Here is a 22346-nt window from a genome sequence, read left to right as displayed (position 1 = left end):
GGGTTAGGGGTGAAGCTGTGGATGAGTTTGTAGGGTTAGGGGTGAAGCTGTGGATGAGTTTGTAGGGTTAGGGGTGAAGCTGTGGATGAGTTTGTAGGGTTAGGGGTGAAGCTGTGGATGAGTTTGTAGGGTTAGGGGTGAAGATGTGGATGAGTTTGTAGCGTTAGGGGTGAAGATGTGGATGAGTTTGTAGGGTTAGGGGTGAAGATGTGGATGAGTTTGTAGGGTTAGGGGTGAAGCTGTGGAGGAGTTTGTTGATTGTAGAGCTCGGGAGTTACGAAGGAAGAGGTGGGGTTAAGGAGTTAGGGGTGGGGTTAAGGATGGATGGGAGGGGTTTAGTATGCTCACTGATTTCAGGCCGTGGCTGGGGGATCCTTCTCATGGGCAGAGCAGGCTGCGTGTCGACTGGTGTATTGGGTACCTCGGTCCGAGGCGGGGGAGTTCGGTCCGTGTGCGGCTCATCGACGGGAGCATCACTGGAGAGAGGGGGGGGGGTCCATTGTTACCAAGGGCTGCTTGAAGACAGGAAACAGTCGTGAGACTATCCATCCTCTAATCCTCTCCAGTCTCTCCTCTTCTGCTCTCTCCTCTCCAGTATCTCACTCAGACTGACATTCATCCATGAGAGAAAGGAATGCTGAAGTCCTGTAATAATCTCTCTTCAGCCAACCTAACCTTAACTCTACCCACAACCCAACAGCCAACAGGGTCAGTCCCAGTGGTCAGGTATTCTGTCACTGTGTAGAAATGTCATTCTAGTTCGCTCTGTTTTTTTGTTAATTTTTTCCAATGTGTCAAGTAATTATATTTTTGTTTTCTCATGATTTGTTTGGGTCTAATTGTGTTCCTGTCCTGGGGCCTGTTTGCGTTTGTAAACAGAGTCCCAGGACCAGCTTGCTTAGAGGACTATTCTCCAGGTTCATCTCCCTGTAGGTGACGGCTTTGTTATGGAAGGTTTGTGAACAGAGCCCCAGGACCAGCTTGCTTAGGGGACTATTCTCCAGGTTCATCTCCCTGTAGGTGACGGCTTTGTTATGGAAGGTTTGTGAACAGAGCCCCAGGACCAGCTTGCTTAGGGGACTATTCTCCAGATTCATCTCCCTGTAGGTGACGGCTTTGTTATGGAAGGTTTGTGAACAGAGCCCCAGGACCAGCTTGCTTAGAGGACTATTCTCCAGGTTCATCTCCCTGTAGGTGACGGCTTTGTTATGGAAGGTTTGTAAACAGAGTCCCAGGACCAGCTTGCTTAGAGGACTCTTCTCCAGGTTCATCTCCCTGTAGGTGACGGCTTTGTTATGGAAGGTTTGTGAACAGAGTCCCAGGACCAGCTTGCTTAGAGGACTATTCTCCAGGTTCATCTCCCTGTAGGTGACGGCTTTGTTATGGAAGGTTTGTAAACAGAGTCCCAGGACCAGCTTGCTTAGAGGACTCTTCTCCAGGTTCATCTCCCTGTAGGTGACGGCTTTGTTATGAAGGTTTGTAAACAGAGTCCCAGGACCAGCTTGCTTAGAGGACTATTCTCCAGGTTCATCTCCCTGTAGGTGACGGCTTTGTTATGGATGGTTTGTGAACAGAGCCCCAGGACCAGCTTGCTTAGAGGACTATTCTCCAGGTTCATCTCCCTGTAGGTGACGGCTTTGTTTAGTTACCTTGTGACAACCCTCACACTCCCCAAAATTATTCTCTCTGTCTCTCTCTTGCCTGGCTACCCAAACTCTTTTCTCACGCCAACTGCTAGGCTAGGCCCATGGACATTTCTTCTCAACAATGAGTCTGGATCAGAGGACCTCCCTGATGATTTCTAAAATGGAAATCCATTCTACACCGTCTGATTGGTCCCAGAAAACGATGTGTTGGGTCAGAGCCAAAACACACGTGGGTAAAGCAGCATTTTGAAAATGTGTCATTGGCTTTGAAGCTCTGATTGGTTAAAGATGAACCAATCACTGATGTTTTATGCAACACCCCTCATTTTGACGTCACTACAAACGACTTCAATATCTCAGACTGAGTTTGTAGCGAACGACAGAGAAGCGGAAGAATTCAGTTGGAGTTGTCAGGGAAGTCCAGCTCCACCCATGTCACATATAACCCACTGAAACCACCTCTCACTCCACACACAAATAACAGCAACCCAGAGCACAATGGGACATGAATACGTCTACAAATCTATCACCAGTCTGATGTAAAATCATCTCAGCAACAGCTACACTGGCCTGGATAGTATTCTGTAATAACTGACCATGGTCCCCTTTCCTCTTCCTGTTGCCCACTCCCCTCAGTTACACAGAGTTAGTACAAGACGCAGTGCCTGACTTGGCCTGAAATGGGTGTCGGTACTGTTGATATTTAGGTTCAGGAGCCCCACAATACTGTTGAGTTAATATTCTATAAGAGGAACAGGGACTACACAATACTGTTGAGTTAATATTCTATAAGAGGAACAGGGACTACACAATACTGTTGAGTTAATATTCTATAAGAGGAACAGGGACTACACAATACTGTTGAGTTAATATTCTATAAGAGGAACAGGGACTACACAATACTGTTGAGTTAATATTCTATAAGAGGAACAGGGACTACACAATACTGTTGGGTTAATATTCTATAAGAGGAACAGGAACTACACAATACTGTTGAGTTAATATTCTATAATAGGAACAGGGACTACACAATACTGTTGAGTTAATATTCTATAATAGGAACAGGGACTACACAATACTGTTGAGTTAATATTGTATAAGAGGATCAGGGACTACACAACACTGTTGAGTTAATATTCTATAAGAGGAACAGGGACTACACAATACTGTTGAGTTAATATTCTATAAGAGGAACAGGAGCCCCACAATACTGCTGAGTTAATGTTCTATAAGAGGAACAGGGACTACACAACACTGTTGAGTTAATATTCTATAAGAGGAACAGGGACTACACAATACTGTTGAGTTAATATTCTATAAGAGGAACAGGGACTACACAACACTGTTGAGTTAATATTCTATAAGAGGAACAGGGACTACACAACACTGTTGAGTTAATATTCTATAAGAGGAACAGGGACTACACAATACTGTTGAGTTAATATTCTATAAGAGGAACAGGGACTACACAATACTGTTGAGTTAATATTCTATAAGAGGAACAGGGACTACACAATACTGTTGGGTTAATATTCTATAAGAGGAACAGGGACTACACAATACTGTTGAGTTAATATTCTATAAGAGGGACAGGGACTACACAATACTGTTGGGTTAATAGTCTATAGGAGGAACAGGGACTACACAATACTGTTGAGTTAATATTCTATAAGAGGAACAGGGACTACACAATACTATTGGGTTAATATTCTATAAGAGGAACAGGGACAACACAATACTGTTGAGTTAATATTCTGTAAGAGGAACAGGGACTACACAATACTGTTGGGTTAATATTCTATAAGAGGAACAGGAACTACACAATACTGTTGAGTTAATATTCTATAAGAGGAACAGGGACTACACAGTACTGTTGGGTTAATATTCTATAAGAGGAACAGGGACTACACAATACTGTTGAGTTAATATTCTATAAGAGGAACAGGGACTACACAATACTGTTGAGTTAATATTCTATAAGAGGAACAGGGACTACACAATACTGTTGAGTTAATATTCTATAAGAGGAACAGGGACTACACAATACTGTTGGGTTAATATTCTATAAGAGGAACAGGGACTACACAATACTGTTGAGTTAATATTCTATAAGAGGAACAGGGACTACACAATACTGTTGGGTTAATATTCTATAAGAGGAACAGGGACTACACAATACTGTTGAGTTAATATTCTATAAGAGGAACAGGGACTACACAATACTGTTGAGTTAATATTCTATAAGAGGAACAGGAACTACACAATACTGTTGAGTTAATATTCTATAAGAGGAACAGGGACTACACAATACTGTTGGGTTAATATTCTATAAGAGGAACAGGGACTACACAATACTGTTGGGTTAATATTCTATAAGAGGAACAGGGACTACACAATACTGTTGAGTTAATATTCTATAAGAGGAACAGGGACTACACAATACTGTTGATTTAATATTCTATAAGAGGAACAGGGACTACACAATACTGTTGGGTTAATATTCTATAAGAGGAACAGGGACTACACAATACTGTTGGGTTAATATTCTATAAGAGGAACAGGGACTACACAATACTGTTGGGTTAATATTCTATAAGAGGAACAGGAACTACACAATACTGTTGAGTTAATATTCTAAAAGAGGAACAGGGACAACACAATACTGTTGGGTTATCATTCTATAAGAGGAACAGGGACTACACAATACTGTTGAGTTAATATTCTATAAGAGGAACAGGGACTACACAATACTGTTGAGTTAATATTCTATAAGAGGAACAGGGACTACACAATACTGTTGGGTTAATATTCTATAAGAGGAACAGGGACTACACAATACTGTTGAGTTAATATTCTATAAGAGGAACAGGGACTACACAATACTGTTGAGTTAATATTGTATAAGAGGAACAGGGACTACACAATACTGTTGAGTTAATATTGTATAAGAGGAACAGGGACTACACAATACTGTTGAGTTAATATTGTATAAGAGGAACAGGGACTACACAATACTGTTGAGTTAATATTGTATAAGAGGAACAGGGACTACACAATACTGTCGGGTTAATATTCTATAAGAGGGACAGGGACTACACAATACTGTTGAGTTAATATTCTATAAGAGGAACAGGAGCCCCACAATACTGCTGAGTTAATATTCTATAAGAGGAACAGGGACTACACAACACTGTTGAGTTAATATTCTATAAGAGGAACAGGGACTACACAATACTGTTGGGTTAATATTCTATAAGAGAAACAGGGACTACACAATACTGTTGGGTTAATATTCTATAAGAGGAACAGGGACTACACAATACTGTTGGGTTAATATTCTATAAGAGGAACAGGGACTACACAATACTGTTGGGTTATCATTCTATAAGAGGAACAGGGACTACACAATACTGTTGAGTTAATATTCTATAAGAGGAACAGGGACTACACAATACTGTTGAGTTAATATTCTATAAGAGGAACAGGGACTACACAATACTGTTGAGTTAATATTCTATAAGAGGAACAGGGACTACACAATACTGTTGGGTTAATATTCTATAAGAGGAACAGGGACTACACAATACTGTTGAGTTAATATTCTATAAGAGGAACAGGGACTACACAATACTGTTGGGTTAATATTCTATAAGAGGAACAGGGACTACACAATACTGTTGAGTTAATATTCTATAAGAGGAACAGGGACTACACAATACTGTTGAGTTAATATTCTATAAGAGGTACGGGGACTACACAATACTGTTGGGTTAATATTCTATAAGAGGAACAGGGACTACACAATACTGTTGAGTTAATATTCTATAAGAGGAACAGGGACTACACAACACTGTTGGGTTAATATTCTATAAGAGGAACAGGAAGTCAAGCAGTAGGACATGAGGTGGTGGTACTCAGCTCCGGTGAGCTCCTTCCCAAGTCAAGTACTGACAAGACGGGCAGAGGGACATGCACACACACACACCAAGGTGTGATGATATACACCAATACACCTACGATCTGGGGTACCATGGCCCAGGCTGTCCAGATCGGCAGGGGCAGGTGGTCAGAGAGGTGGAAGGACGGAGTAGGAGTAGGGGAACTAAATATAACCACTTTGTATCCGTCCAGCGGACATCGTTAAGCTTCAGAAACAATGACCCTTCCCGCCCTCGCCTACACACACCAACTCACCCCGCCCACAGGCATACCACAAAACATACAGTATGTGAAAATGTGCTTACAGCAGACCCAACGTTCACACATCTTATCTACAACAGACCTAACATTCTCTCTCTCTCTCTCTAGTTCATTCCCCAGGGCCCAGTGTGCTTCAGCAGAACCCCTAAAGCAGGCAGCCAGGGCCATTCCTGTGAGCACCAAGGACTCCTAGTCTGGAACACAGATAAAGAACATCACTGGTACACCGTGTCCCTCCCTGAGTCCCTGCTCTGGCACACTAGGCTCTGAGCCAGTATCCACTGAGCCAGTATCCACAATGCATCTGAGTAGAATAGATGATCTAGGATCAGTTTGGGCTTTTCAAACACAATGACTAAGATTATATGGACACATCCTAGATCAGCACTCATGCTCTGAGATGTTTTGTGGGTACAGGCGCTGGCATGACCTGGCCCTGGCCAGAGAGAGGGTCTCTCCTTGGTTTTGCCTCAGTTTCAGTGGGGTGCTATTGTGCATCTCTGGCAAGGGCCCAAATTAAAGTTCCCCAAGTGAATCATCCATCTTGTCACATGTTTGCAGGCAGTGTGTTTTTAATAGCACACACCCCACCCACTGGCTAACAGGGCTGTGAGTGTGTGTGTGTGTGTGCGTGCGTGCGTGCGTGCGTGTGTGTGAGAACTGGCATTCTTCCATCTCTAAAAGAGATCATGTTTAAATGTATAACTGTTTTGAAACAACTCCAACCAACTCTTTCACAAGTCTGTGGGAAAGACAGGGCCGACTCCTTGAATTACAGAGGGATGAGAGATCTATTAGCATCACAGTCACATCCACTTCCCTTCCTGAATCACTCCTTACAATAACAAAATCACTGGGCCGAAGTCACTAATAGAAAACTACTGCAGCAACAGCTTCTTTCCGTGTCCTCGTCTCTGTACACAGCTACACTGTTCAACTGCTGATAGCAGAACACAAATACACTCTCACACACACTTATACATCTCTCATGGTCAGTAGGCTCAGCCTCTAGTTGCAAAAATATCAACACAAAACAGCACAAAGTGAAACTCAGTGGGGGAGGAGGGGCATGAGCATCAACACAGCACAGAGATCCTGAATAGGAGAGAAGGGCGGGGGGGGGGCAGCAGAAGAGAAACAGAAAGGAAAACAGAGAGAAGAGGAGAGTCATTCTCACCTGTCCTGGCATGTCCAACAGGGCCATCCTCACTGGAGAGGAACGATAAACACACAGAGGAGGAGGAGAAAGGAACTAACGTTTCACTGAGAGGGAGGAGCCTGCCACAGGTGGGCGGAGAGAAGGAAGCACAGAACACTTTTAGAGACGTAGTGCGGGGTGTTGCTACTTCAGAAAGAGTAAAAGCAGACACTTCCTGCATTCTCTCTCTCCCTTTGTAAAGAGATTGAGATAGAAAGAGAGAAAGAGCAAGAGAGGGGTGGGTAGAGAGAGCGAGAGAGGGGTGGGTAGAGAGAAAGGTGGGTTGAGACAGCGCAAGAGAGAGACACTGTGTGTCACACACACACAACATACACTGAGTAGAATACCCTAGCTCACCCCAGACAAAGAGTCAATTTGGGCACCAGGCTGGGGAGTGAGGCCTTCTCTGCTTCCTTAATCTTTCTATCAGAGACCAGGCTGGGGAGTGAGGCCTTCTCTGCTTCCTTAATCTTTCTATCAGAGACCAGGCTGGGGAGTGAGGCCTTCTCTGCTTCCTTAATCTTTCTATCAGAGACCAGGCTGCACACACACACACAAAGAGAGATTTTGGTTACTGAGTCACCAGTGAAACTGCAGTAGTAACTGATAACAGGTCCTCGTGACCATAGATAGTAGGATATATACACTGTACAAAAGGACAGCTGCTATTTCCATGACAGACTGACCAGGTGAATCCAGGTGAAAGCTAATGATCCCTTATTGATGTCACTTGTTAAATCCACTTAAATCAGTGTAGATGAAGGGGAGGAGACAGGTTAAAGAAGAATTTTTAAGCCTTGAGACAACAGAGACATGGATTGTGTACGAGTGCCATTCAGAGGGTGAATGGGCAAGACAAAATATTTAAGTCCCTTTGAACAGGGTATGATAGTAGGTGCAAGGAGCACCGGTTTGTGTCAAGAACTGCAACGCTGCTGGGGTTTTCACACTCAACAGTTTCCTGTGTGTATCAAGAATGGTCTCCCATCCAGCATCCCTGTGGGACGCGTTAGACACCTTGTAGAGTCTATTCTCTGACGAATTAAGGCTGTTCTGATGGCGGTGGGGGGGGGTTCTTAATGTATGCAACTCAATATTAAGGTGTTCTTAATGTTATGTACACTCAGTGTAAACTAATACTGCCCATGGTTCTGTGAGATACACTCTCTCTGAGTAGCAGTAGGCGTAGACTGAGAGCGAGTCAGTGTACAGTAGGCCTTAGAGCACAATACCAAGTGCTGATGCAGCAGGGTCACAACCTTGTGGACAAAGTGTATATGATCAGGATATGGTATGTCATGAGGAAACTGACTTTGCCCTGTAGAGGGCGATGTTAACCATGGACAAACACCCTGAAAAAGAGAAGTGCTTCACAGCCAGAGATACTACTGTTCCTATGAAACCTCACTCTGACCACACACACACTTCAGAAAGGGAAGCAGTTTATCTGAGCCTGTTGGTTTAGATTGTGTCCAATAGAACAAACGACAGAAGTAGAACTCACAACATTGGGAGCCAATCAGCCGGCCCTCTTACCTCTGTGTGGGTGTGGTTCTGGAGGGCAAGACAGGAGGTCGATGTGGGATTGGAGCAGGACTATGAGGCTCTTTAGGGCCCGCCCCCACCACATAGACTTTAGGGGGGAGGGGAGGCACGCCTTGATCAGATGATGACTGGTCATATCGTTCAAATGAGGAGGAAGAGGATGAGGATGAGGGGGAACCAGGGGAGGGCTTTCTTCCTCCCTTCCACACCTGCTGGGAGTGTCTGGCTGGTGGGTAGATAGCCAGAGGTGCAGGACAGGGCCTGGGGGAGGGTAAGGTGAGGGGATTGGTGGCAAGGCTAGGAGGAGGTACAGTGATTGGGGTGTTTAAGTTGTTATGTTCAGATCTGGGTTTGGGTGCCGTGGGGGAGTTCTTAGGGGAGGTGGGGATGAAGCGTAGTGGGGGGCAGTTTGGAGTGCTGCGAGGTGGGATGGGGGGTAAAGGGGAGTCCTGGGCACTAGAATGGGGGGTGGTAGGGCAGGGGCTAGTGTTGGGATGAGGGTAAGTCTGGACACAGTCCAATGTCTCCACAGGGACAGAGCGGTACTTAGTTCTCTCCTTAGGGACTGGTCTCTGTGCAGGGACTGGTCTCTCTCCATCCCTCTCTCCTTCCCTGGACACTGATCTCTCCTTAGGGACTAGTCTCTGTGCAGGGACTGGTCTCTCTCCTCTGGACACTGGTCTCTGTGCAGGGACTGGTCTCTCTCCTCTGGACACTGGTCTCTGTGCAGGGACTGGTCTCTCACTTCCCACAGGGCTGGGTCTGTCTGTGAACACTGCTCTCTCTTCCTCTCTCTGGTCTCCCTCTGCAGCCAGGTGTGTGTGTAGAGTGTCGGGCTCACTCTCTGGGTGTGTGTGAGTGTTTGTGTGGAGTGTTTTTTGCAGGCTGGCTAGGATGCGTTTGCGGTGTCCAGGCAATGTGATTCCAATCGTCTCCAGCTGATCCTGGGTCAGCCCTTGGCATTCCAACAACGTTCCAAACCCCGCGTCCTGGAACACTGGGAAATACTGGTCCAGATGCAGCACACACAGCCAGTCCCACACCGACACACACCCGTCCGCCTCAGACATCACCACAGTGTGTTTGAGTGGGTGTGTGTCTCTACGTGTATATATGTGTTCTTGTGTGTATGTATGTGCGTGTGTGTGTGTGTCCAGTCAGTGTTCAGATCAAACCTGTGGAAGAAACAGGAAGATATGTTAGGAATTCAACCTTTATCAATAGAAGTGTACATCCAGTAAATACAATTAACTTATATTCCGTACAGAAACACACAACCCCACGGCAACCCCATAAAGAGGATGTTAGAAGACTACAGTGAGTAGAATCTTTGTTTGAAAATCAACAAGTTCCACCTCTTGGGGCGGCAGCGTAACCTAGTGGTTAGAGCGTTGGACTAGTAACCGGAAGGTTGCGAGTTCAAACCCCCGAGCTGACAAGGTACAAATCTGTCGTTCTGCCCCTGAACAGGCAGTTAACCCACTGTTCCCAGGCCGTCATTGAAAATAAGAATATGTTCTTAACTGACTTGCCTGGTTAAACAAAGGTAAAAAAAAATTAAATTGGTCAATGAACACCACTGTAAAACACACTGTTGACACCAGAGCAAAAGCATTACTGTTGGCAAATTCTCTTCCTTCCTTTTCCCCTCTCTCGCTCTCCCTCCCTATCTCACCTTCTCTAACCACAGATAAGAGACAACTGTCTCTAAAACAGACCACAAAACACCCAACAGCTAGCACGCACACACGCACAGTATGCGCGCACACACACAGTATGCACGCACACACACACAGTATGCACGCACGCACACACACAGTATGCGCGCACGCACACAGTATGCGCACACGCACACACAGTATGCGCACACGCACACACAGTATGCGCACACGCACACACAGTATGCACACACAGTATGCACACACAGTATGCACACACAGTATGCACACACAGTATGCACACACAGTATGCACACAGTATGGACAGACAGTATGGACAGACAGTATGGACAGACAGTATGGACACACAGTATGGACACACAGTATGGACACACAGTATGGACACACAGTATGAGAGAAGACGCTTATCTTATCTCCCTAAACTCTCTTACCGTCAGTGATCAGCAGATCTTAATCTATGGAGGTCGAGAACAGTGCTGTCCACTCTAAAAAACACCCACCAGCTAAGATTTCTCTCCCTCTCTCATACATGAACTAAAGTAATAACTATCTGTTCCTCCTCTACTGGTGACTACAGTAGAGCCTCAGTAGTACAGCACGAGGACACTTCTCCTTTGCTAAATGACTGTAGTAAACGTTTACCCCATATCATAGTTTCAAAAGTAACTCAAAAATTGGACAAGAGAACACTTTGTACAAGGATGTAGGAGCTGTGTGACACAAGACAGCAAACCTCACATATTACACAGACACACACATATTTATTTTCTAGTCACACATCAGCATAAGACCGACCTCATTAGTACCAGGCAGAAAACAGTCCAATAGTTGAACTATTTTATTCTGCAACCATAAAAAACCATTAGACCAGAAACAGACTGTGGGACAGAGGTGGTGTCACTGACCCGTCACAAGAGTCAACACACACAACTACCTGTACTTCTCAAACAGAGGGGTGGGTAGGGAAACACACAACCCGTGTCTATTTTGCATGTTAAATGGACACCATTTGGGAAAGTGTGAAGAAGGACATCAGTGTCTGTAAAATAACTGCAAATCATTTCCTGTGGCTCTCTCTCTCTCTCTCTCTCTCTCTCTCTCTCTCTCTCTCTCTCTCTCTCTCTCTCTCTCTCTCTCTCTCTCTCTCTCTCTCTCTCTCTCTCTCTCTCTCTCTCTCTCTCTCTCTCTCTCTCTCTCTCTCTCTCTCTCTCTCTCTCTCTCTCTCTCTCTCTCTCTCTCTCTCTCTCTCTCTCTCTCTCTCTCTCTCTCTCTCTCTCTCTCTCTCTCTCTCTCTCTCTCTCTCTCTCTCTCTCTCTCTCTCTCTCTCTCTCTCTCTCTCTCTCTCTCTCTCTCTCTCTCTCGCGATGACAGGTTTTTAGAAAAAAAAATACATGTCTTCTCACTGTCAACTGCGTTTATTTTCAGCAAGCTTAACATGTGTAAATATAACAAGATTCAACAACTGAGACATAAAATTAACAAGTTCCGCAGACATGTGACTAACAGAAATGGTATAATGTGTCCCTGAACAAAGGGGGGGTCAAAATCAAAAGTAACAGTCAATGCAGCTGGTGGCCACTCCAGATACTAAGTACTGCAGTCCATCTCCTCCTCATGGACCGCACAAGATTTGCCAGCTCTTGCTGTGAGATGTTACCCCACTCTTCCACCCTTGCCCTTCGATCTTACAGATCCCAGAAGTGCTCATTGGAATTGAGATCCAGGCTCTTCGCTGGCCATTGCAGAACACTGACATTCCTGTCTTGCAGGAAACCACGCACAGAACGAGCAGTATGGCTGGTGGCATTGTCATGCTGGAGGGTCATGTCAGGATGAGCCTGCAGGAAGGGTACCACATGAGGGAGGAGGATGTCTTCCCTGTGACGCACAGCGTTGAGATTGCCTGCAATGACAACAAGCTCAGTCCAATGATGCTGTGACACAGCACCCCAGACCATGACGGACCCTCCACCAAACAAATCGATCCCGCTCTAGAGTACAGGCCTCGGTGTAACGCTCATGCCTTCAATGATAAACGTGAATCTGACCATCACCCCTGGTGAGACAAAACCGCTACTCGTCAGTGAAGAGCACTTTTTGCCAGTCCTGTCTGGTCCAGTGACAGGGGTTTGTGCCCATAGGCAACGTTGTTGCCGGTGATGTCTGGTGAGATAACTATAACTGACAGGCTGGTTAGCCTGGGCGGCAGGGTAGCCTAGTGGTTAGAGAGTTGGACTAGTAACCCGAAGGTTGCAAGTTCAAACCCCCGAGCTGACATGGTACAAATCTGTCGTTCTGCCCCTGAACAGGCAGTTAACCCACTGTTCCTAAAATAAAGATTAAATAAAGGTAAAATAAATCAAATTATAATAAAAAGTTATAATAAAAAGTCTGAGAACTGATGTGCGTTCCTGGTGTAACTCAGGCAGTAGTTGTTGCCATCCTGTACCTGTCCCACAGGTGTGATATTCAGATGTACCGATCCTTACACGTGGTCTGCCACTGCAAGGACGATCAGCTGTCCGTCCTGTCTCCCTGTCTTTGGCATCTCACAGTACGGACTAGAGGTCGACCGATTAATCGGAATGGCTGATTAATTAGGGATAATTAGGGACGATTTCAAGTTTTCACAACAATCGGAAATCTGCATTTTTGGGCGCCTATTTTTTTATACCTTTATTTAACTAGGCAAGTCAGTTAAGAACACATTCTTATTTTCAATGACAGCCCAGGAACAGTACTGCTGTGTTCCGGGGCAGAACAACAGATTTTCACCATGTCAGCTTGGGGGATCTAATCTTGCAACCTTACAGTTAACTCGTCCAACGCTCTAACCACCTGCCTCTCATTGTACTCCACGAGGAACCTGCCTGTTACGCGAATGCAGCAGAAGCAAAGTTAAGTTGCTAGCTAGCATTAAACAAACAATCAATCATAATCACTAGTTATAACTACACATGGTTGATGACATTACTAGTTTATCTAGCGTGTCCTGTGTTGCATATAAATCGATGCAACGCTGGGGGATGATTTAACAAAAGCGCATTTGCGAAAAAAGCACAATCGTTGGACGACTGTACCTAACCATAAACACCAATGCCTTTCTTTAAATCAATATACAGAAATATATATTTTTAAACCTGCATATATTTCTCTTTCGTTCATTGCACGAAGAGTCAGGGTATATGCAACAGTTTGGGCAGCCTGGCTCATTGCAAACTAATTTGCCAGAATTTTACGTAATTATGACATAACATTGAAGGTTGTGCAATGTAACAAGAATATTTAGACTTATGGATGCCACCCGTTAGATAAAATACCGAACGGTTCCGTATTTCACTGAAATAATAAACGTTTTGTTTTCGAAATGATAGTTTCCGGATTCGACCATATTAATGACTAAAGGCTCATATTTCTGTGTGTTATGTTATAATTAAGTCACTGATTTGATAGAGCAGTCTGACTGAGCGGTGGTAGGCAGCAGCAGGCTCGTAAGCATTCATTCAAACAGCACTTTCGTGCGTTTTGCCAGCAGCTCTTCGCAAGCACAGCACTGTTTATGACTTCAAGCCTATCAGCCTAATGGCTGGTGTAACCGATGTGAAATGGCTAGCTAGTTAGCTGGATGTGCGCTAATAGCGTTTCAAACGTCACTCGCTCTGAGACTTGGAGTAGTTATTACCCTTGCTCTGCAAGGGCCGCGGCTTTTGTGGAGCGATGGGTAACTCTGCTTCGAGTGTGGCTGTTGTCGATGTGTTCCTGGTTCGAGCCCAGGTAGGGGCGAGGAGAGGGACGGAAGCTATGCTGTTACACTGGCAATACTAAAATGCCTATAAGAACATCCAATAGTCAAAGGTTAATGAAATACAAATGGTATAGAGAGAAATAGTCCTAAAAATACTATATTAACTACAACCTAAAATCTCTTACCTTGGAATATTGAAGTCTCATGTTAAAAGGAACCACCAACTTTCATATGTTCTCATGTTCTGAGCAAGGAACTCAAACGTTAGCTTTCTTACATGGCACATATTGCACTTTTACTTTCTTCTCCAACACTTTGTTTTTGCATTATTTAAACATGTTTCATTATTTTTTTGAGGCTAAATAGATTTTTATGTATTATATTAAGTTAAAATAAGTGTTCTTTCAGTATTGTTGTAATTGTCATTTTTACAAATACCGATTAATCGGTATCGGCTTTTTTGGTCCACCAATAATCGTATCGGCGTTGAAAAAAATCATACTCGGTCGACCTCTAGGACGGACATTGCAATTTACTGCCCTAGCCACATCTGCAGTCCTCACGCTACCTTACAGCATGCCTAAGGCACATTCACGCAGATGAGCGTGAGTCAGTAGAAAGGCCTCTTTAATGTCCTAAGTTTTCAGAACTGTGACCTTAATTACCTACCGTCTGTAAGCGGTCAGTGTCTTAACGACCGTTCCACAGGTGCAGGTTCATGAATTGTTTATGGTTCATTGAACTAGCATGGGAAACAGTGTTTAAACCCTTTACAAATGAAGATCTGTGAAGTCCTGTTTTTTTACGAATTATCTTTGAAAGACAACATCCTGAAAAATAGATGTTTCTTTTTTTAGCTGTGTTAATATATATATATATATATATATATATATATATATATATATACAAAAAAACTTTATTTAGATAAGTATTCAAACCCTTTGCATTGAGACTAGAAATGTAGTTTAGGTGCATCTTGTTTCCATTGATCAGCCGTGAGATGCTTCTACATCTTGGAGTCCAGGCACACACCTATCTATATAAGGTCCCACAGTTGACAGTGCATGTCAGAGCAAAAACTAAGCAATGAGGTCGAAGTAATTTTCCGTAAAGCTCCGAGACAGGATCGTGTCTAGCGTGGCCACTTTGAAGAATCCAAAATAATATATTTTGATTTGTTTAACACTTTTCTGGTTACTACATGATTCCATGTGTTATTTCATAGTTTGGACATCTTCACTATAATTCTACAATGTAGAACATAGTCAAAAATAAAGAAAAACCCTTGAATGAGTTGGTGTGTCCAACTTCTGACTGTGTTCATCTTCTGTCTATTTCTGCCATCTTCCCCTTTCACTCCTTCAAGCATGAATGACTTAGTTTCTCTTGTCTTCTCTTTCTAAGCATATACTGTACATCTATCTTTCCAGAATGTCCATCTATCACTGAGTCCATCTCTTGTAACAGGGTGGAGGTGCCTCTATTAGATGTAATATGGTAGTCATGAGATTTAACTGTGAGGTTGCTATCGGTCTATTTGAACTAATTGGTTATTTCTGTTAATTTATTGCTGGTGTTAATTGATTGCAGGTGTGATTGTGACCATCGCCTCTTAAAATGTCTGCATTTCTGAGAGCCAAGAGGAAGGGAAAGGACAGAACTGCTGCTGTCTCCAAGTCCCACACCAAACTTGATATCTGCTGTGCCTGAGCTACACTACTTAAACTGCATGTACTGGAGACACTGAAACTGTAAACCTTTTTGATTGCCACTGAGTCTGCTGGCTCAGTGCTAAACTGCATTTTTGATGATCCTGTGTTGTGTGTATTCCATAGTGGTACCCAGTTCAGGTCTCTATTGACCCTGCCCTACAACCTGTGGAGGCTAAACCATCTCTCTCTCCAGGCTGGTTATAACCATGTTTCTATACTGCAGCAACAACGAGGCATTCTGTTACCTAGGCAACAGAAAACAAAAACAGACACACAGAGTAAAGGGGCCAGGGGGATTCATATGGACAGGACAGAGCTGTGATTTTAGACACCGATTAAGAGAGTTACCTGACACATCTTTGACATTCTTTAAGGGAAGTAAGAGATTGTGTGGGTGTCAAGCTTCACATCCCCTTTCAAGTACACATAAAACACACAATGCCAGAGTTAAACTCGTTCTTTATAAGCTTCCCTCTCAGAAAGGGCTGTGAGCTACTGTTGAGTCTCCCCGCCTTATCTCAATATGAGCTACTGTTGAGTCTCCCCGCCTTATCTCAATATGAGCTACTGTTGAGTCTCCCCTCCTTATCTCAAAATGAGCTACTGGTGAGTCTCCCCGCCTCATCTCAATATGAGCTACTGTTGAGTCTCCCCGCCCTATCTCAAAATGAGCTACTGTTGAGTCTCCCCGCCCTATCTCAAAATGAGCTACTGTTGAGTCTCCCCGCCTTATCTCAAAATGAGCTACTGTTGAGTCTCCCCTCCTTATCTCAAAATGAGCTACTGTTGAGTCTCCCCTCCTTATCTCAAAATGAGCTACTGTTGAGTCTCCCTCCTTATCTCAAAATGAGCTACTGTTGAGTCTCCCCGCCTTATCTCAAAATGAGCTACTGTTGAGTCTCCCCGCCTTATCTCAAAATGAGCTACTGTTGAGTCTCCCCGCCTTATCTCAAAATGAGCTACTGGTGAGTCTCCCCGCCTTATCTCAAAATGAGCTACTGGTGAGTCTCCCCGCCTTATCTCAAAATGAGCTACTGGTGAGTCTCCCCGCCTTATCTCAAAATGAGCTACTGGTGAGTCTCCCCGCCTTATCTCAAAATGAGCTACTGGTGAGTCTCCCCGCCTTATCTCAAAATGAGCTACTGCTTTATCCTCAACTACCTTCTCTTTCGCTCATACTCTTTTTCTCTGCATTGTAACACCTCTGTTTCACACCACAGGTTGCCTGTTTAGCAGACTAAATAAAAGAAACGCCTGACTCTTCTCAAACACAGACATCTCCAGTCACTCATCTCAGAGCCTCACAGACAGAGGTGTAAAAATGCTGACTCAGCCAACGACCTCAAAGAGCCACTGAGATCAAACCACACACATACACAATATCTAGGCTATGTATGTCTCCTTCTAGCTCCCCTTCACTCTCCTCCATCCTCTCTGTCTCATGAAAAGAGATAAACATACAAAATGGTACTACAGATATAGGGTCGTCATCATCCAAAAGGTCACCATCCCAATATGGTAAAATCAGACAAGACGCTATAAGAGACGTGAAACGGGAAGCTTTAAAAAGAAAATGTATCTCTGACCCATTGTGATTACTGAGTATGGTGGGGTACTTTGTTAGTCAGCAGCCACTAGCTGTGACATCAGTGCCAGTCAGCCAAAATAATTTAGATTTATACAAAAACACACACATATATACGACAACAAGCTCAGCACTGGGATTAAAAGACTGTAAGGAAAGTACACAACACAGTCTGGACAGAGCTTTTCTAAGTCCAGGGAGGGATGGGGAGCAGCCAGGTCAATCCAGACGCAAGGTGATATTCAATAATGAAAAAAAACATCCATAGTTACATACATCGTATGGTTTTGACAATATCGCAATATATTTTTGCACTAGTTGGCTGTACCTCCATCAAAATTCCAATATTTTTTCCTTCATATCTTATTTTCCATCTTCTTTTTAAATATGTAGACCATTTGTTTTCAGCACTTCTATTTCCATGACTGGCTCTCAAGGTTCTCTCTTGTCCCTCTGCAGCAGACCTATGGCTATACTTAAAGCCAGTGGCATGTCGTTAGTAAAGATTGAAAAAAGTAAGGTGCCTAGACAGCTGCCCTGGGGACTTCCTGATTGTACCTGGATTAGGCTTCCATTAAAGAACACCCTCTGTTAGACAGGTAAACTCTTTATCCACAATATAGCAATGGGTGTAAAGCCATAACATATACGTTTGTCCAGCAGCAGACCATGATCGATAATGTCAAAAGCCACACTGAAGTCTAACAGCCCCCCTCCCAATCTGTTTATCATCAATGTCTCAGCCAATTAGCAGTCATTTGAGTAAATGCTGTGCTTGTTGAAAGTGTGTTGTCAATATATTTACGGTGAAATAGATTTTTTTATTTAACTAGTTAAGAACAAATTCTTATTTGCTTCCTGCAACACAAACTCAAAAGTTCTGGGACAGTCCATGGAGAATAAGAACACCTCACAGCTGCCCACTGCACTGAGGATAGGAAACTATAAATCCACTATAATTGAACATTTCAATAAGCCTTTTTCTACGGCTGGCCATGCTTTCCACCTGGCTACCCCTACCCAGGTCAACAGCACTGTACCCCCCACAGCAACTCGCCCAAGCGTTCCCCATTTCTCCTTCTCCCAAATCCAGTCAGCTCATGTTCTGAAAGAGCTGAAAAATCTGGACCCCCTAAAAATCAGCCGGGCTAGACAATCTGGACCCTATCTTTCTAAAATGATCTGCCGAAATTGTTGCAACCCCTATTACTAGCCTGTTCAACCTCTCTTTCGTGTCGTCTGAGATTACCAAAGATTGGAAAGCAGCTGCGGTAATTTCCCTTTTCAAAGGGGGGGGGGGACGACACTCTTGACCCAAACTGATACAGACCTATATCTATCCTACCCTGCCTCTCTAAGGTCTTCGAAAGCCAAGTCAACAAACAAATTACCGACCATTTCGAATCCCACCGCACCTTCTCCGCTATGCAATCTGGTTTGAGAGCTGGTCATGGGTGCACCTCAGCCACGCTCAAGGTCCTAAACGATTTCTTAACCGCCATCGATAAGAAACAATACTGTGCAGCCGTATTCATTGACCTGGCCAAGGCTTTCGACTCTGTCAATCACCACATCCTCATCGGCAGACTCGATAGCCTTGGTTTCTCAAATGATTGCCTTGCCTGGTTCACCAACTACTTCTCTGATAAGAGTTCAGTGTGTCAAATCGGAGGGTCTGCTGTCCGGGCCTCTGGCAGTCTCTATGGGTGTGCCACAGGGTTCAATTCTGCGCCGACTCTCTTTTCTGTATACATCAATGATGTCGCTCTTGCTGCTGGTGAGACTCTGATCGACCTCTATGCAGACGACACCCTTCTGTATACTTCTGGCCCTTCTTTGGACACTGTAATAACAACCCTCCAGATGAGCTTCAATGCCATACAGCTCTCCTTCCGTGGCCTCCAATTACTCTTAAATCCAAGTAAAACTAAATGCATGCTCTTCAACCGATTGCTGCCTGCACCTGCCCGCCGATCCAGCATCACTATTCTGGACTAGAGGTCGACCGATTAATCGGAATGGGCGATTAATTAGGGCCTTATTTCAAGTGTGCATAACAATCAGAAATCTGTATTTTTTAACACCGATTTGGCCAATTTGTATTTATTTTTTACCCCTTTATTTAATCTTTATTTAACTAGGTAAGTCAGTTAATAACACATTCTTATTTTCAATGACATCCTAGGAACAGTGGGTTAACTGCCTCGTTCAGGGGCAGAACGGCATATTTTCACCTTGTCAGCTCGGGGGATCCAATCTTGCAACCTTACAGTTAACTAATCCAACGCTATAACCACCTGCCTCTCGTTGCACTCTACAAGGAGACTGCCTGTTAAGCGAAAGCAGTAAGCCAAGGTAAGTTGCTAGATAGCATTAAACTTATATTATAAAAAACAATCAATCATAATCACTATTTAACTACACATGGTTGATGATATTACTAGTTTATCTAGCGCGTCCTGCGTTGCATATAATCTGACTGAGCATACAAGCGTACAAGTATCTGAACTGAGCGGTGGTAGGCTGCAGCAGACTCGTAAGCATTCATTCAAACAGCACTTTAGTGCATTTTGCCAGCAGCTCTTCGTTGTGCATCAAGCATTGCTCTGTTTATGACTTCAAGCCTATCAACTCCCGAGATGAGGCTGGTGAAACCGATTTGAAATGGCTAGCTAGTTAGCGGGGTGCGCGCTAATAGCGTTTCAAACATCACTCGCTCCGAGACTTGGAGTGGTTGTTCCCCTTGCTCTGCATGGTTGTTGTCATTGTGTTCCTGGTTGGAGCCCAGGGAGGAGCGAGGAGAGGGACAGAAGCTATACTGTTACACTTGCAATACTAAAGTACCTATAAGAACATCCAATAGTCAAAGGTTAATGAAATACAAATGGTATAGAGGGAAATAGTCTTATAATTCCTATAATAACTACAACCTAAAACTTCTTACCTGGGAATATTGAAGACTCATGTTAAAAGGAACCACCAGCTTTCATATGTTCTCATGTTCTTGAGCAAGGAACTGAAACGTTAGCTTTCTTACATGGCACATATTGCACTTTTACTTTCTTTTCCAACACATTATTTAAACCAAATTGAACATGTTTCATTATTTATTTGAGGCAAAAATGTATTTATTGATGTATTATATTAAGTTAAAATAAGTGTTCATTCAGTATTGTTGTAATTGTCATTATTACAAATAAATAAAACAAATCGGCATCGGCTTTTTTGGTCCTCCAATAATCGGTATCGGCGTTGAAAAATCATAATCGGTCGACCTCTACTCTGGACGGTTCTGACTTAGAATATGTGGACAACTACCTAGGTGTCTGGTTAGACTGTAAACTCTGGTTAGACTGTAAACTCTCCTTCCAGACTCACATCCAACATCTCCAATCCAAATCTAGAATTGGCTTCCTATTTCACAACAAAGCATCCTTCACTCATGCTGCCAAACATACCCTCGTAAAACTGACCATCCTACCGATCCTCGACTTTGGCGATGTCATTTACAAAATAGCCTCCAACACCCTACTCAATAAATTGGAAGCAGTCTATCACAGTGCCATCCTTTTTGTCTCCAAAGCCCAATATACTACCCACCACTGCGATCTGGACACTCTCGTTGGCTGGCCCTCGCTTCATACTCGTCGCCAAACCCACTGGCTCCAGTGCTAGGTAAAGTCCCCCCTTATCTCAGCTCGCTGGTCACCATAGCAGCACCCACCTGTAGCAATCGCTCCAGCAGGTATATCTCTCTGGTCACCCCCAAAACCAATTATTCCTTTAGCCGCCTCTCCTTCCAGTTCTCTGCTGCCAATGACTGGAACGAACTACAAAAATCTCTGAAACTGGAAACACTTATCTCCCTCACTAGCTATAAGCACCAGCTGTCAGAGCAGCTCACAGATTACTGCACCTGTACATAGCCCATCTATAATTTAGCCCAAACAACTACCTCTTCCCCTACTATATTTATTTATTTTGCTCCTTTGCACCCCATTATTTATATTTCTACATTGCACATTCTTCCACTGCAAATCTGTTTTACTTGCTATATTGTATTTACTTCGCCACCATGCCTTTACCTCCCTTATCTTACCTAATTTGCTAACATCCTATATAGACTTATTTTTCTACTGTATGTTTGTTTTACTCCATGTGTAACTCTGTGTTGTTGTATGTGTCGAACTGCATCACGACGAAACAATACAACCCTACATAGAGAGACCTAAGACAACAATTTAGCATGGCAGCAACACATGACAACACATCATGATAGTAACACCACATGACAACAACATGGCAGCAGCCCAACATGGTAGCAGCACAAAACATGGTACAAACATTATTGGGCACAGACAACAGCACAACGGTAAGAAGCAGCCACCACTGTCAGTGAAAGTGTCCATGACTTTGAATGTAGAGATGGAGATAAAACTGTCCAGTTTGAGTGTTTTTTGCAGCTCGTTCCAGTCACTAGCTGCAGTGAACTGAAAAGAGGAGCAACCCAGGGACATGTGTGCTTTGGGGACTTTTAACAGAATGTGACTGGCAGAAGTGGTGTTGTATGTGGAGGATGAGGGCTGCAGTAGATATCTCAGATAGGGGGGAGTGAGGCCTAAGAGGGTTTTATAAATAAGCTTCAACCAGTGGATCTTGTGACAGGTATACAGAGGTGACCAGTTAACAGAGGAGTATAGAGTGCAGTGATATGTCTTATAAGGAGCATTGGTGGCAAATCTGATAGCTGCTCGAGAACACCCTTACCTGCCGATCTATAAATTATGTCTCCGTAATCTAGCATGGGTAGGATGGTCATGTGAATCAGGGTTAGTTTGGCAGCTGTGGTGAAAGAGTAGTGATTACAATAGAGGAAACCAAGTCTAGATTTAACTTTAACCTGCAGCTTTGATATGTGCTGAGAGAAGGACAGTATACCGTCTAGCCATACTCCCAAGTATTTATATGAGGTGACTACCTCAAACTCTAAACCCTCAGAGGTCGTAACCACACCGGTGGGGAGAGGGGCATTCTTC

The 22346-nt window shown here is 43.8% G+C and overlaps 1 protein-coding gene across 1 annotated transcript in view; it reads right to left on the bottom strand.

Annotated features, from left to right (window-relative positions):
* The window catches only part of LOC118381510 (arf-GAP with Rho-GAP domain, ANK repeat and PH domain-containing protein 1), a 149621-nt gene that overhangs the window by 114486 nt on the left and 12789 nt on the right, over positions 1–22346 (bottom strand). The window contains exons 2-3 of the mRNA XM_052468895.1: positions 8581–9764; positions 349–476 (exon numbers count right to left, since the gene is read on the bottom strand). Coding sequence (XP_052324855.1) covers positions 349–476; positions 8581–9659 — 1207 coding nt within the window. The 5' untranslated portion in view covers positions 9660–9764. The remainder of the gene's footprint in view (positions 1–348; positions 477–8580; positions 9765–22346) is intronic.

The sequence above is a fragment of the Oncorhynchus keta genome, chromosome 18 (assembly GCF_023373465.1).
Source record: "Oncorhynchus keta strain PuntledgeMale-10-30-2019 chromosome 18, Oket_V2, whole genome shotgun sequence".
Classification (NCBI taxonomy): Eukaryota; Metazoa; Chordata; class Actinopteri; order Salmoniformes; family Salmonidae; genus Oncorhynchus; species Oncorhynchus keta.
The sequence above is the reverse complement of the archived record's forward strand: the minus strand, read 5'-3'. Positions and strand labels throughout refer to the sequence as shown.